This window comes from Phacochoerus africanus, chromosome 8, assembly GCF_016906955.1.
Source record: "Phacochoerus africanus isolate WHEZ1 chromosome 8, ROS_Pafr_v1, whole genome shotgun sequence".
NCBI lineage: Eukaryota > Metazoa > Chordata > Mammalia > Artiodactyla > Suidae > Phacochoerus > Phacochoerus africanus.
Window position 1 is genome coordinate 95,501,996 of NC_062551.1, and position 15,667 is coordinate 95,517,662.

The 15,667-nt window shown below is 41.7% G+C and overlaps 1 protein-coding gene across 1 annotated transcript in view; it reads left to right on the forward strand.

Annotated features, from left to right (window-relative positions):
* Nucleotides 1–15,667, forward strand: part of RLF (RLF zinc finger) — a 93,653-nt gene that overhangs the window by 12,460 nt on the left and 65,526 nt on the right. Inside the window, exon 2 of the mRNA XM_047793512.1 lies at nt 13,825–13,979. Within this exon, the coding sequence (XP_047649468.1) occupies nt 13,825–13,979 (155 nt within the window). The remainder of the gene's footprint in view (nt 1–13,824; nt 13,980–15,667) is intronic.

Consider the following 15,667-nt stretch of genomic DNA (forward strand, 5'->3'; position numbering starts at 1 on the left):
ACAACCACAATTCTTATTATCCTCTTTTTTTTTTTTGGTCTTTTTGTCCTATTAGGGCCACACCCACAGCATATGGAGGTTCCCAGGCTAGGGGTCTAATCGGACCTGTTGCTTCTGGCCTATGCCAGAGCCACAGCAACACCAGATCTGAGCCGCATCTGCAACCTACACCACAGCTCATGGCAATGCTGGTTCCTTAACTCACTGAGTGAGGCCAGGGATCGAACCTGTGTGCTCAGGGATGCTAGTCCGGTTCGTTAACTTCTGAGCCACGATGGGAACTCCTGTTGTCATTTTTTTAAAAAAAGGTTTACTGAGGTAAAATTAACATACAGTAAACTGCTCATATTTTAAAAGAACAATTTGATAAGCCTTGGCATACTGTATGCCATGAAACCATAATTAAGCTAATGAGTGTATCCATCACCCCTAGAACTTTTTTCCTATTCCATTGTATTTCCTCTTCCCCCCCCTACCCAACCTTCCATCCTCACTCAGCTATGCTGGTTTCTGCCTCTACAGATTAGATTGCATTTTTAGAATTTTACCTAAATAAATTATACAGTCTCATTTAATTAATTAATTAATTTATTATTTTTGTCTTTTTTGCCTTTTCTAGGGCTGCTTCCCGTGGCATATGGAGGTTCCCAGGCTAGGGGTCTAATCAGAGCTGTAGCTGCCAGCCTATGCCAGAGCCACAGCAATGTGGGATCTGAGCCTCATCTGCAGCCTACACCACAGCTCATGGCAACGCCAGATCCTTAACCCACTGAGTGAGGCCAGGGATCGAACCTGCAACCTCATCGTTCCTAGTAGGATTCGTTAAACACTGTGCCATGACTGGAAACTCCTACAGTCTCATTTTAGTTTGTTTCTTTGTTTATTTCTTTTTTTGTTTTTGTTTTTTGTCTTTTTAGGGCGGCACCCAGGGCATATGGAAGTTCCCAGACTAAGGGTGGAATCACAGCTGTAGCTGCTGGTCTATACCACAGCCACAGCAATGCGGGATCCGAGTCGTGTCTGCGACCTACACAACAGCTCATGGCAACACCAGATCCTTAACCCACTGAGGGAGGCCAGGGATTCAACTCATGTCCTCATGGATACCAGTTGAGTTTATTTACCGCTGAGCTACAATGGGAACTCCTCATTTTAGTTTCTTTTACCCAATAAAATTATTTTGAAATTCTTTTATGCTGTTGTATATTTTAATAATTAGTTCCTTTTATTGCTGAGTATTTATTGTATAGCTTTATCATGTTTTGTTTGTTCATTCACCTGTTGGTAGATTTGGCTTGTTTCCAGTTTTGGCTAGTAAAAACAAAGCTGCTCTGAACATCCATGTTTTAAAGTCTTTGTGTGACTATCTAGGTAGAATGGCTGGGTCACATGTCAGGTTTTTTAGAGTAGTTGTATCATTTTACCTTCTTACCAACAATGTATGAGAGTTCTAGTTTTCTGCCTCCTGATCAACACTTGGTCTGGCCAGTTTAAAAAATTTTAGCCATTCTAAAATTAGTAGCAGCTCATTGTGTTTCTCATTTGCATTTCCCTAATGACATTATGCTGAGTATCTTTTCATGTGCTTATTTACCAACTGTATATTTTCTTTGGGGAAGTATCTTTTTTCAGCTCTTGCCGGTTTAAAAAACTTGGATTGTTTGTCTTCTCATTGATGATTTTTGAGAGAGGTGTGTGCGTGTTTCTGGACCCAAGCCCTTTATCAAATATATTCTTCTTTTCCTTTTTTAAATGTTGTGGCTTAAATGGCAAAGGGTAGACAGATTGGGGATGGTGATATGTATCACTTTTTTTTTTTTTTTTTTTTGGCCACACCTGCTGTGTATGGAAATTCCTGGACCAGGGATCAAACTTGAGCTGTAGCAGTAACCTGAGTCAAAGCAGTGACAACGCCAGGTCCTTAGCTGCTAGGCCACTGGGGAGCTTCTGTATCACTTTTAGGTTAGATACATTCTGCCTCTGGTTCACTTAGGATCTCTGGAGAGAACACCCTGGCCATGGCACAGATTCCATTGTGGTGATGTGGGCACAGAGAAAGCCTGAAGTGCCTTCCGCTAGCCTGTAGGGAGCATATCATGACAAAGATGAACTGAGGCAGAACAACATGGTGGCAGTAACACACTAGATAGAACTGTTGATGTACTCAAAAGAGACATCAAGAACTTCAAGGAAAAACTGAGTGAGACATTAACAGGAAAGAAAAGTCCTACATTACTAGATGGGCACAAGAGCAGCCAAGCCATAGCTTGTTGGCATGTATTCTCCTAGGCTGTGGCTTGTCTTTTTATTTTCTTAATAGTGTCTTTTGAAGAATACAACTTCTTAATTTTGATAAAGTTCAATTTATCAACTTTTTTTATTTTAGGGCCGCAGGTGCAGCGAATAGTTCTCATGCCAGGGGTCAAATCAGAGCTGCAGCTGCTGGCCTACACCACAGCCTCAGCCACAGCCATGCCAGCTCCGAGCTTTGTCTTCAACCTACGCTGCAACTTGCAGCAACAGATCCTTAACCCACTATGATCCAACCTGAGGCCCAGCCACTCCTAAGACATTGCCGATCTCGTTGCACCACAGCAGGAACTCCTGTCAACTTGTTCTCTTATTGATTATGTTTTTCATGTTATATCTGAGAAATCTGGCCAACCCAAGTGCACAAAGATTTTTTAATATTCTCTTCTAGAGATGTCATTGTTTTAGGTTTTACATTTAAATCTATGATCTATTCGGAGTTAATTTTTGTATACTGTGTGAGGGATAGATGGAAGTTCTTTTGTTAAAAAAAAAATGAACACTTCGGAGTTCCTGTCGTGTGGCTCAGTGGTTAACGAATCCAACTAGGAACCATGAGGTTGTGGGTTCGATCCCTGGCCTTGCTCAGTGGGTTAAGTATCTGGCGTTGCTGTGAGCTGTGGTGTAGGTCACAGACATGGCTCTGATCCCATGTTGCTCTGTGGCTCTGGCATAGGCTGACGGCTACAGCTCCGATTTGACCCCTAGCCTGGGAACCTCCATGTGCTGTGAGTGCGGCCCTAGAAAAGGCAAAAATACAAAAAAAAAAAAGTCTAAGTGTTCCAGCATCATTTGTTGAAAAGACTCCTCTCTCATTGAATTTAGAAATTGCTTTTGTGCCTTGCTGAAAATCAATTAGTCATATGTATGTAGGTCTATTTCTGGACTTTATTCTGTTCCATTGATCTATTCGTATACCTTCATGCCATTACCACGCTCTGATTTTGCTTTTTCAAACAGAAAATACATTATGAAAGCTATATTGCACAGAGACAGGAAGTAGAATGATGGTTGTCCAGGGCTGGAGGGAAGGAGGGGGGGGATGGGGAGCTATTGTTTAATAGGTTCAGTTTCAGTTTTGCAAGATGAAGTGAGTTCTGTTGATGGATGTTGGTGATCATAGCCCAGCAGTGTAAATATACTTAATGCCACAGAACTGCACTTATAAAATGGTTAAGATGGTAAACTTTGTTAGACATTGTTTGCCACATTTTTTTTTAAGCTATATTGCACAGTTGTTGGTGCTAAACCTGAGTACTCAGTCATTTCAGTTGAGTGATTAAATAAAATCAAGACTCAGAGAGCTTAGCTGGCAAATGATGGGCGCAGAGGTTTGAATCCACAGCCAAAAGGCATGTTACTTCACTCTATTACACAGCTGCTTCAGCATTGTAGTCCTTTTCTCCAGTGTGATAAAGCTTGGGTTTTAAAATCTCCAGACTTAGGAAGTATTCTAGTCACTCTCTTTAATAGTGACTTGATAAAATAGAAATGGGGGATATTTGAATTTATCCGTTCTTTTTTTTCCTTTTCTTTAAAGGGCCGCACCTGCGGCATATGGAGGTTCCCAGGCTAAGGGTCAAATTGGAGCTACAGCTGCTGGCCTACACCACAACCATAGCAATGTCAGATCCCAGCCAAGTATGTGATTTACATACACCTCAGCTCATGGCAACACCGGATCCCTAACCCACTGAGCAAAGCCAGGGATCGAACCTGCATCCTCATGGATAGTTCGGTTTGTAATCTGTTGAGCCACGACAGTAACTCCAGGAAATATATCTATTTGGGATTTGCTTTTTTCACTTAGCATAATATAGCTTCAAGATTCATTGAGTTTGTAGCATGTGTCAAATTTCTTTGCTTTTTAAGGCTGAATAATATTCCATTTTGTTTGTATACCACAATTTGTTCATCAATCCCTTAATGGATTCTTGGGTTGCTTGCACCTATTGTAAATAATGCTGCTCTGACCATGGATACAAATAGCTCTTTAAGTCCCTGCTTTCAATTCTTTTGGGTGTGTATCCAGAAGTGGACTTACTGGATCATATAGTAATTCTGTTTAATTTCTGAAGAAACCACCATACATTTTGCACAATGGCCGCACCATTTTATATTCCCACCAATAATGCCCAGGGATTCCAAATTCTCCGCATCTTCGCCAACAGTCATTATTTTCTGTTTCTTATGGCTACATCAGTGTCATAGGGAAGTTTGAGGGCCAGAGATCAGTTCTGAGCTGTAGTTGTGACCTAAGCTGTGTAACAATTATCTCTCTCTTTTTTTTTTTTTTTTTTTTTTTTTTGCTCTTTAGGGCTGCACTTGCTGCATATGGAGGTTCTCACTCAGGCTAGGGGTTGAATTGGAGCTGCAGCTGCTGGCCTACACCACAGCCACAGCGATGCAGGATCCGAGCTGTGTCTGTGACCTACAACACAGCTCATGGCAACACCAGATCCTTAACCCACTGAGCGAGGCCAGGGATCAAACCCTCAACCTCATGGTTCCTAGTCGGATTCATTTCCGAGTTGTGCTACAATGGGAATTCCTGTTGTGTTCTTGTTGTTTTTGTTTTTTGGGTTTTTTTTTGGCTGCATCTGCCACATTTGGAAGTTCCTGGGCCAGGGATCAAACCCAGGCTGCAGTTGCAGCCTGCACCATAGCTTTGGCAATGATGGATCCTTAACCCACTGTGCAACATGGGAACCTCCTGTCCAGTGCTTTTTTTGTGTGTGTGTGTGTGCTATTTCTTTGGGCCGCTCCCTCAGCATATGGAGGTTCCCAGGCTAGGGGTCGAATCGGAGCTGTAGCCACTGGCCTACGCCAGAGCCACAGCCACGCGGGATCCAAGCCGCGTCTGCAACTTACACCACAGCTCACGGCAACGCCGGATCGTTAACCCACTGAGCAAGGGCAGGGACCGAACCCGCAACCTCATGGTTCCTAGTCGGATTCGTTAACCACTGCGCCACGACGCTCCTTTTTTTTTTTAAATCATGAAAGGTTGTTGAATTTTTCAAATACCCTTTCTGCATCAACTGAGGTGATCATGTGAGGGTTTTTTTTGGTTTGTTTGTTTTTATACTTCATTCTCTTAATGTGTATTACACTGATTGATTTTTTTTTTCTTTTTTCTTTTTTTTTTGGTCTTTTTGCTATTTCTTGGGCCGCTCCCGCGGCATGTGGAGGTTCCCAGGCTAGGGGTCCAATCGGAGCTGTAGCTGCCAGCCTATGCCAGAGCCACAGCAACGCTGGATCCGAGCCTCGTCTGCAACCTACACCACAGCTCACGGCAACGCCAGATCGTCAACCCACTGAGCAAGGGCAGGGACCGAACCCGCAACCTCATGGTTCCTAGTCAGATTCGTTAACCTCTGCACCATGACGGGAACTCCCTGATTTTTGAATGCTAAACTGTTCTGTTATTCTAGGAATAAATCTCACTTGATCATGGTGTATAATCTATATTAATATACTATCGAATTAAGTTTGCTACTATTTTGTTGATGATTTTTGTATCGGTCTGTAGTTTTCTTGTAGTCTTTGGCCTTGGTTTCAAAGTAATGCTGGTCTCATAGAAATCAGTTAGGATGTATTCCCTCTTTTTTGGAAGATTAAGGTTAACTGTTTATGTTAATAAGATTAAGATTAACTATTGAGAGTGTCATCCAAGCTCTCTTCCTGTTAGTGATAACTAAGATGAAGATACCTACAGATGCCGTAGTAATTAAATTTTAAGATATTATTAAAAAAACATGAAAAATTTTATTCAACCATAGTAGTAATGAAAGGATTGCAATCGAATAAACAAAGTACTTTATTTCCCCTAACTGACCCTCAAAAAGTTGTATTTAGATTGTAAGATACAATAATTGTGACTATTCCTACACAAATGATAGGCATGTAAATTGGAACAAATTTTCTTCAGCAGAATTTGACACTGTGTTAAGTCTTAAAAGTTATGCATCCTTTGAACCAGCAATTTCATTTGTAGAACATTGTCCTAAATAGCATGTATAAGAAAGCAAAGTTAGAAACCTTCATTAGAAACCAGTCCCCCAGAAACACGGACTTAAGTGATAAATGGTGGTACACACATGAACTATAAAAATACTAGTGTTGAAGAAAAAAAAAACAATGTATAGTATGAGTCCATTAAAATGCCATTATTGGAGTTCCCGTTGTGGCGCAGTGGTTAACGAATCCGACTAGGAACCATGAGGTTGCAGGTTCGCTCCCTGCCCTTGCTCAGTGGGTTAACGATCCGGCGTTGCCGTGAGCTGTGGTGTAGGTTGCAGACGCGGCTCGGATCCCGCGTTGCTGTGGCTCTGGCGTAGGCTGGTGGCTACAGCTCCGATTCGACCCCTAGCCTGGGAACCTCCATATGCCGCGGGAGCGGCCCAAGAAATAGAAATAGCAAAAAGACAAAAAAAAAAAAAGCCATTATTTAGGCATAAATTCCTCTAAGTTTAGTATTACCTGTGAACAGTGATATGTTTTTGGGTAATGGTAATATAGATTATTGACAATTTTATTTTTACTTCTCCATCTGTCTATATTTTTTAAACAATAAAGGGTATTACTTTTATGACAAAACAGTAAAAGATATTTTAAAAAATTGAAGATGAAATGAAGTTAGAAAGCATAATTAAGTTCCATGACAGAATCAGCATCTAAAAATAATCTTGGTAGGCCGAGATGATGGGCTGAATCCAGTGAAATTTAATCAAGATAGATGAATACGTAGGTAGATAGAGTAATAAGTAAGTCACATTTATGGGTTTAAAAAAACCAACTGTAACCAGTATAGAAAGTATACTGGAGCCTAATGTAACATGTAAAAGACTTAAAAATTTTATTTTACTCTAGCCACATTCTGATTGTAAGCAGCCAGCTGATCTTTTCCCATTCCATTTCACTTCACACCCAGCTAAGTCTCTTTGAGGGAAACCTCCCATGCTTCCTCAATGACTGACGTTAAATCTTACCACCTTTTGTCTTATCTGTTCTTTTTTTCTGTATAGGGCCACACCTGTGGCATGTGGAAGTTACCAGGCGAGGGGTCAAATCTAAGCTGTAGCTGCTGGCCTAGGGCAGAGGCACAGCCACACCAGATCCTAGCTGCATCTCATGGCAATGCTGGATCCTTAACCCACTGAGTGGGACCAGGTGTGGAACCTACATCCTAATAGATACTAGTTGGTAGTATCTATTTTATCACCTCTGAGTCCCAATGGGAACTCCTGCCCTACCTGTTCTATTGGTCTTTTCTGACTTGGTTCAAGTTAGTGTCTACTCAGAGTCCTGTACCCCATTACTTTTGCATTTTCAGCTTGCTTCATACCTCAGAAATCCAGCTCAAGTCCGACCCATGCTGTAAGTCTATCTGTCATAGTGCAATCACATTTTACTCAAGTTTGTTTAATTCTGGGAATTTTACATGTTGAGAAGTTAAAATCAAGACTTCTTGCTTTAGGGAGTTCCCGTTGTGGCGCAGTGGTTAACGAATCCGACTAGCAACCATGAGGTTGCGGGTTCGGTCCCTGCCCTTGCTCAGTGGGTTGATGATCCGGCGTTGCCGTGAGCTGTGGTGTAGGTTGCAGACGCGGCTCGGATCCCGCGTGGCTGTGGCTCTGGCGTAGGCTGGTGGCTACAGCTCCGATTGGACCCCTAGCCTGGGAACCTCCATATGCCGCGGAAGCGGCCCAAAGAAATAGCAAAAAGACACACACACACACACTCACACTTCTTTAGGAGTACACACACACACACACACACACACTTCTTGCTTTAGGGGTTCACACACACACACACACACACACACACACACACACACACTTCTTGCTTTAGGAGTTCCCTTCATGGCTCATCAGTTAACGAACCAGACTAGTATCCAGAAGGACTCAGGTTTGATCCCTGGCCTTTCTCAGTGGGTTAAGGATCCAGCCTTGCCTTCAGCTGTGGTGTAGGTTGCAGACTCTGCTCAGATCTGATGTTGGCTCTGGCTGTGGTGTAGGCTGGCAGCAGCAGCTCTTATTCGACCCCTAGCCTGGGAACTTACACATGCCATGGGTGTGGCCCTAAAAAGACTAGTAAATAAATAAATAAGGATAATGCTTAGGGGAGAGCAGATTTTAAAAAGATAGCTAAAGTAGTTGTAGAATTGTGCATTCTGAAAAGCCTTGTAGCAAAGTGATTAAGTGTGCCTCTAGGGTTAGATGACTATAGTTCAGATCTTAAATCCAGCATTTACTACTAGGTGACCTTGGAGAAGTGATCTCTCTGCTTTTGTTTCCTCGATTGAAAATGGACTAATGGGAGTTCCTGTCCTGGCGCAGTGGTTAACGAATCTGACTAGGAACCATGAGGTTGCAGGTTCGATCCTTAGCCTTGCTCAGTGGGTTAAGGATCCGGCGTTGCCATGAGCTGTGGTGTAGGTCGAAGACGTGGCTCGGATCCCGAGTTGCTGTTGCTGTGACTGTGGTGTAGGCCGGCGGCTACAGCTCCGATTTGACCCCTAGCCTGGAACCTCCATATGCCACGGGAGTGGCCCTAGAAAAGGCAAAAAGACAAAAAAAAAAAGAAAAAAGAGAAAAAAGGTAAAAATGGACTAATGATAATTCACCTAGTGCATTGGATTGTTGTATTACATGTTATTAGTAGCATGTAAAACTCTGAGGAAAATGCCTAGGGCGTACTGTATGCTCAGAAATATTAACTATGATTATTATGCTGGGAAAATTAGTCTTGAACTGTTTGAGTTTTGATTGGGATGCATCCCTGCATAGAATATGACCATCCTGAAAAAATTCTTCCTTCTTGATAGTTTCAGAGACTAGTCAGGATGCTACCAACCTCTTTGAGGAATGTAAATAGAATTGGGATGAGGGGAGATACTCCTTTCCCTGTTAATGTTATGACGCTTAATGAAGAAAATTTGGGAAGAAGTTAAGAAAAATATAAAAACTATAGAAATTTGTTCATAATCCTACTACTACCCCAGTGCTAGTAATTATACTAGCTGAGTTTTTTTCTAGTTTTTTTTCCTGTGCTTTTTTTTTCTTTTGTCTATTTAGGGCCGCTCCCACAGCATATGAGGAGGTTCCCAGGCTAGGGGTCGAATCATAGTGACAGCTGCTGACCTACACCACAGCCACAGTAACACCAGATCTGAGCTGTGTCTGTCACCTACACCCCAACTCATGGCAACGCCGGATCCTTAACCCACTGAGTAAGGCCAGGGATCAAACCTGTGTCCTCATAGATAGCAGTCGGGTTTGTTAACCACTGAGCAGGATGGGAACTCCATCCTGGGCTTTAATTTTTTAATGTACAAATAAGTTATGATTATTACACATGCACAGAATGGTAGGGCATGTAGCCTAGAGTAGTAAAACTGTTGTAACATTCCAGGTGATGGACACTGGGGATATGGTCTAGGTCTCTGATTGTAGAAATGAAGCATGCGATCAGGAGACAAAGGTATTTCTGAGATTGAACTAACAAACTTTGGTGTGGTGGTTTCAAAGATAGTTTTTTTTTTTTTTTAGCTCTTTCTCCTGAAAAGAGGCAGATGGAACATAGGAGGAAGAGCGTATTTGCTGGGGAAGTTGTTTGTTTTCAACATGTTGAATTATAGATTTGAAGAGGACATCCAGATGGAAATGCCTAACAGGCAGTTGAGGTATACGGAAAGGATTTAAGAGATAATCTGCCTGGCATATGAATGAGAGCACACAAAGAAGAATGTTTAGAATCAAAAGGCTGGTACCTGATTGGGCTAATTTATCTGACTAAGCATATTAGTTCTTTAAGGGCAGGAAGAGTCTCCATCTCCTGTACCAAGCACAATATTGCCACATGGAAGGCTTTTGAAAAATAAATGAGTTTATGGAACAAAGAGAAAAAGCCATTAATTTTGTCTTTGAAGAATGCCAGTGGACTTGAGGGAGTCGTATTTAGCATTTATTGCCCTTTTCTCATTCAGTTTTGTTGGTGTCTAAAATTTAAGTTGCTGAAGAGAAACAGGATACCTGTTTTTCTTTACTGCTTCTTTTTGTTGTTGTTGCTTTTTAGGGCCGAACTTATGGCATATGGAGGTTCCCAGCCTAGGGGTTGAACTGGAACTGCAGCTGCTGGCCTACACCACAGTCGCAGTAATGCTGGCTCTGAGCCTCGTCTGTGACCTACACCACACACAGCTCATAGCAATGCCAGATCCTTAACCCACTGAGTGAGGCCAGGAATTGAACCCACATCCTCATGGGTCCTAGTCGGGACCCACTGAGCCACGAAGGGGACTCCCTCTTTACTGCTTCTGATGGAATTTTGTTTACATGAGGTAATTTGGATGGCTATAATTCAGCGTAATTTTGTTCTTTTAAAAAAAGATGATAGGGGAGTTACTGTCATGGCTCAGTGGAAATGAATCTGACTAGGAACCATGAGGTTGTGGATTCTATCCCTGGCCTGGCTCAGTGAGTTAAGCATCTGGCGTTGCTGTGAGCTCTGGTGTAGGTCACAGATGCAGCTCAGATATGCATTGCTGTATGGCTGTGGTGTAGGCCGGCAGCTGTAGCTCTGATTCGACCCCCAGCCTGGGAACCTCCATATGCCTCGGATACAGCCCTAAAAAGACCAAAAAAAAAAAAAAAGAGAGATAGTGAAGATTGTTCCGATGATTCTTCCAATGTCCAGAGTATGCACATAGTGGCTATGTTAAGGAGACCTCACTGTTTAATTTTATTAACACATTAGGGGAAAAGAGTTAGGAATGTGGAGTTCCTATTGTGGCTCAGTAGTTAACGAACCTGACTAGTATCCATGAGGATGTGGGTTTGATCCCGGGCCTTTCTCAGTGGGTCGAGGATCTGGCATTGCTGCAAGCTGTGGTGTATTATAGGTCACAGACGTACCCTCGGATCTGGTGTTGCTGTAATGTGGTGTAGGCCAGCGGCTGCAGCTCTGATTCAACCCTTAGCTGGGGAACTTCCATATGCCTGCGTGAGGCCCTTAAAAAAAAGATAATACAGGAGGTTCCCAGGCTAAGGGTCCAGTTGGAGCTGTAGCCGCCGGCCGCACCACAGCGCCTCAGCCTCACCATAGCAACGTGAGATCTGAGCCGTGTCTTTGACCTACATCACAGCTCACAGCAACACTGGATCCTTAACCCACTGAGTGAGGCCAGGGATCAAACCCGGAAGGAACTTCATGGTTACTAGTCGGATTTGTTTCCACTGTGCCACTATGGGAACTCCTTAAAACAATTTCTTTCTGATATGGATTTTAATAAATTTCTTAGGAGGGATTATGTGAAATCTTATTTGCATTATTGATAAACACACATTCTCCTCTTTACTCATTTAGCTGGAAAGGATTGTTGTGCGGTCAGTTTTATGATCCTCTGTTATTACTCAAGTTTTTTCCTATTTTATTATTAAAATTTGGGATTTGATTAGATGGGGACAATACTCTTCTGAAAATACAGAAAGAGCCCACTTAAATGACTGTGATAAAACAGCATACTTAATTGATGGGTATACTACAGTAGTTGAACTGGCTTGATCATTCAAGTATGTAAAGATCAGATAATCCAATGTGTTAGTTAAGAGAGCTTTTACTGGGCGTTCCCTTGTGACTCAACAGTTAAAAAGATCCAGTCTTGTAACTATTGTGGCTCTGGTCACTACTGTGGGCCAGGTTCACTTCCTGGCCTGGAAATGTCCAGATGCCATGATGCGGCCAAAACAAAAAGAGAGAGAGAACGCTTTTCCTGTATATTGTATAATGATTTCCCCGTGAGGTGTTTTTTTTGTTGGTTTAGTTCTTAGTCATCAGAACTGATATAGGGACTGTTACTTGTGGAAACTGCAGGAAAAACTGCAGATAGGTGGAATTAGAAGACAGGAAGTTTGGAATCCTTGAAGAACTTATTCTGGGGGTAATGAATTCAAATCATACGTAGTTCACTCAAGATACAGTTGCCCTCTGAAAATAAGACTTGCTAGATGGAGTTGCCCCAGCCCAGTCAAAATGTCTGTTCTGGGGGAAAAAACTTGCACAGTTTAAGTCTTAACCTGATGAGATAATATCAATTAAGCATAAACAAAACCTTTTAAGCTGTTTGAAATATGTTAATAGTAGGGAGGGAAACTTTGTGGAACTTAGACCATACAAGAATTTGGCAGAATTTCCATGCTGTTCGGAGAGAACACAAGCCAGCTTCCCATTGTCATTTGAACGTATACTTAGTGTTAAACACACGTAATTAGTAAGGCTTTATTGTGGTTCTGTTTTTCGTTGTTGTAGATTTTGAACTCACCAGATAACCTCCTTTTTTGTTTTGTTTTGTTTTTGTTTTTTGGTCTTTTTGCCTTTTCTAGGGCCGCTCCTGAGGCATATGGAGGTTCTCAGGCTAGGGGTCTAATTGGAGCTACAGCTCCCAGCCTACGCCAGAGCCACAGCAACGCAGGATCCGAGCTGCATCTTTGACCTACATCACAGTCACAGCAACAGTGGATCCTTAACCACTGAGCGAGGCCAGGGATCGAACCGCAACCTCATGGTTCCTAGTCGGATTTGTTAACCACTGAGCCACGACGGGAACTCCCAGTATGGGAAATGGGGTACCCTAGGTGGTAATATTACTATCTTCCATTGTAAACAGACAAACCAGCATTTGGCATATATGTTACTTTTTTGAAATAAACTTCATAAACAAAAATATAGGGGTTCCCGTCATGGCTCGGTGGTTAATGAACCTGACTAGTACCCATGAGATTGGGGGTTCAATCCCTGGCTTCACGCAGTGGTTGGGGATCCGGTGTTGCTGTGAGCTATGGTGTAGTTTGTAGACACAGCTCCGATTCCGGGTTGCTGTGGCTGTGGTGTAGGCTGGTGGCTACAGCTACGATTGGACCCCTAGCCTGGGAACCTCCATATGCCACAGGTGTGGCCCTAGAAAAGACAAAAAAAACCCTGTATATATATATAAACTCAACCTTTTATAAATTGGTAAGTGTAAATTAAGCCTAATCATTTATATGTGTGTAGGAAAAAATGGATTTTATGGAGCCATAGAGCTGAGGCCCATACTCAGCAATAAGTCTCTTTGTAGAAGGCAGGGATCATAGTCTTACTCTTGTATACCCAGTGTTTGGCACATGGTTTGTGCTCAATTTAATGTCATATTAACAAAACTCATTACTGAATTTCAGAGATGGTAACTCCAGACATCTAGTTAGATCAGTTATAAGCATTTTATGCCTCTATTGTTAGATTTATTCTCATGTCAAAAGAGCAGCCTGCCTTTTCTTTAACTCAGCAGAAACAATTCATTAAGTGATGAAAATAGAATCCTCTAAACAGACCAGAGCCTAAAAAGGCAAATAAAAGGTGTATGCATCTGTTAGGAAAAAAAAGGAAGGGGTAGTACATTTAAGAACAAAGACAGTCTGTTTGTTTCATTGTCTTTATTTTTTAAATAATAAAAACTTTAATTTTATTTTTTAGACCTTACTGCAATATGCAAGCAACAAGAATGCTTCCGAACACATTGTGTATCTTCTGGAGGTATATCGACTTGCCATCCAAAGCTTTGCCAGTGCTCGCCCCTATCTAACTACTGAGTGTGAAGATGTCCTCTTAGTGCTTGGCAGATTAGTACTGTAAGTTTAAGAACTTAACTTACTCTTAAAATTGAATGTCTTTGGTTGTAATGTTTGCCTGACTTCTCTTTACTACGGCATCACATTGTTCAAAGCACATCAGAGTCATACCTTTGAATGAAATTTCTCTTGCTCTGAGCCTTTGTATTCACATTTTCATGAGATAAAGTATGAAGTTCAGCAGAGCAACATAACCTTTAATTGCCTCTAGAGTCTTTTTTTCCTACTCAGGCTTAGAATGATGCTTCTTTTTGCAGGGGCACAGGGATAGGGGTGGTGTGCACCATGGCACATGGCGGTTCTCAGGTTAGGGGTCCAATCAGAGCTACAGCTGCTGGCCTGTGCCACAGCCACAACAATGCCAGATCCAAGCTGCACCTGCATCCTACACCACAGCTCACAGCAATGCAAAATACTTAACCCACTGAGTGAGGTCAGGGATTGAACCCATGTCCTCATGGATACTAGTCAGATTCATTTCTGCTGAGCCATGACAGGAACTCATCAGTTACATTATTTGAACTCAGAATTTTACTAGCAGAAAATATCAGGGTACAATGTAAGATTACCACCCCAGAAGTCTTATGATAATTCAGCTGCTGTTTTTAATGATTTGACTACCTAATAGCAGGCCAAGTTATACCTGTAATATAATTTTATTTGCAAGTTGGAAAAAATACAATGGCTGTCAGTTTTTAGTTGGGGAATCACCTTTTCGGTTTACAGATTGTTTGGTGGGATAAATTCTAGTCTGGGTGGTCCATTTTATTTTTCTTTGGTCTTCCCCTGTTTTCCTTCCTATTCTGCCTAGTCCAAAACCTCTAGTATACCTTTATGAACATAAACATTCCTGGTTTTGTAATACCATTATTCTTCCTCCTCAGTTCTACCTTCTGTATTATCTATGTTAATCCTTAAGGGAATAAAGTAGCATTCTGCAAGATTTTAGAAAGATGTTTAGTATTTTGAGTTGATCTTTATTCACATTGTTACGTATTTCCCTTTAAAATTTTTTCCTTTTGGAAAGGTGTTTAGTATTTTGAGTTGATCTTTATTCACATTGTTACGTATTTCCCTTTAAAAATTTTTCCTATAGAGTTCCTGGTTGTGGCTCACCAGTAATGAACCTGGCTAGTATCCATGAGGATGCAGATTCCATCCCTGGCCTCACTCAGTGGGTTAAGGATCTGGTGTTGCCATGAGCTGTGGCATAGGTTGTAGATGTGGCTTGGATCTGGCGTTGCCATGGCTGTGGTGTAGGCTGGCAGCTACAGCTCCAATTTGACTCCATTCTGGGAACATCCGTATGCCCCAGGTGCAGCCCTAAAAAGGCAAAAATAAAATAAAATAAAATTCTTCCTATTATTTTTTCTGGATAATGGTTAGGGCGGAAAGAAGAAACTTTTTTCTTGCTTGATTTGTTAATTAAAGATATGGCCTTGCCAGTCTTTCTGCTTTCACTGTAAGTGACAAAAACTTATATAGATGACATTTACATATATTTATCACTATATCAGCTTAATTGACAATAGCATGAGCTCTTATTTTTGTCTTCTAGAATCTGAATGGTTTCTATATGGCAACTTTCTTTACGACCTCTAAACTGCTTGAAATATGATTTGTAAAATTCTTATATTCTTACCAAATCTTTAAGAGCAGTAATGTAATTATATGATTTGTAAAATTCT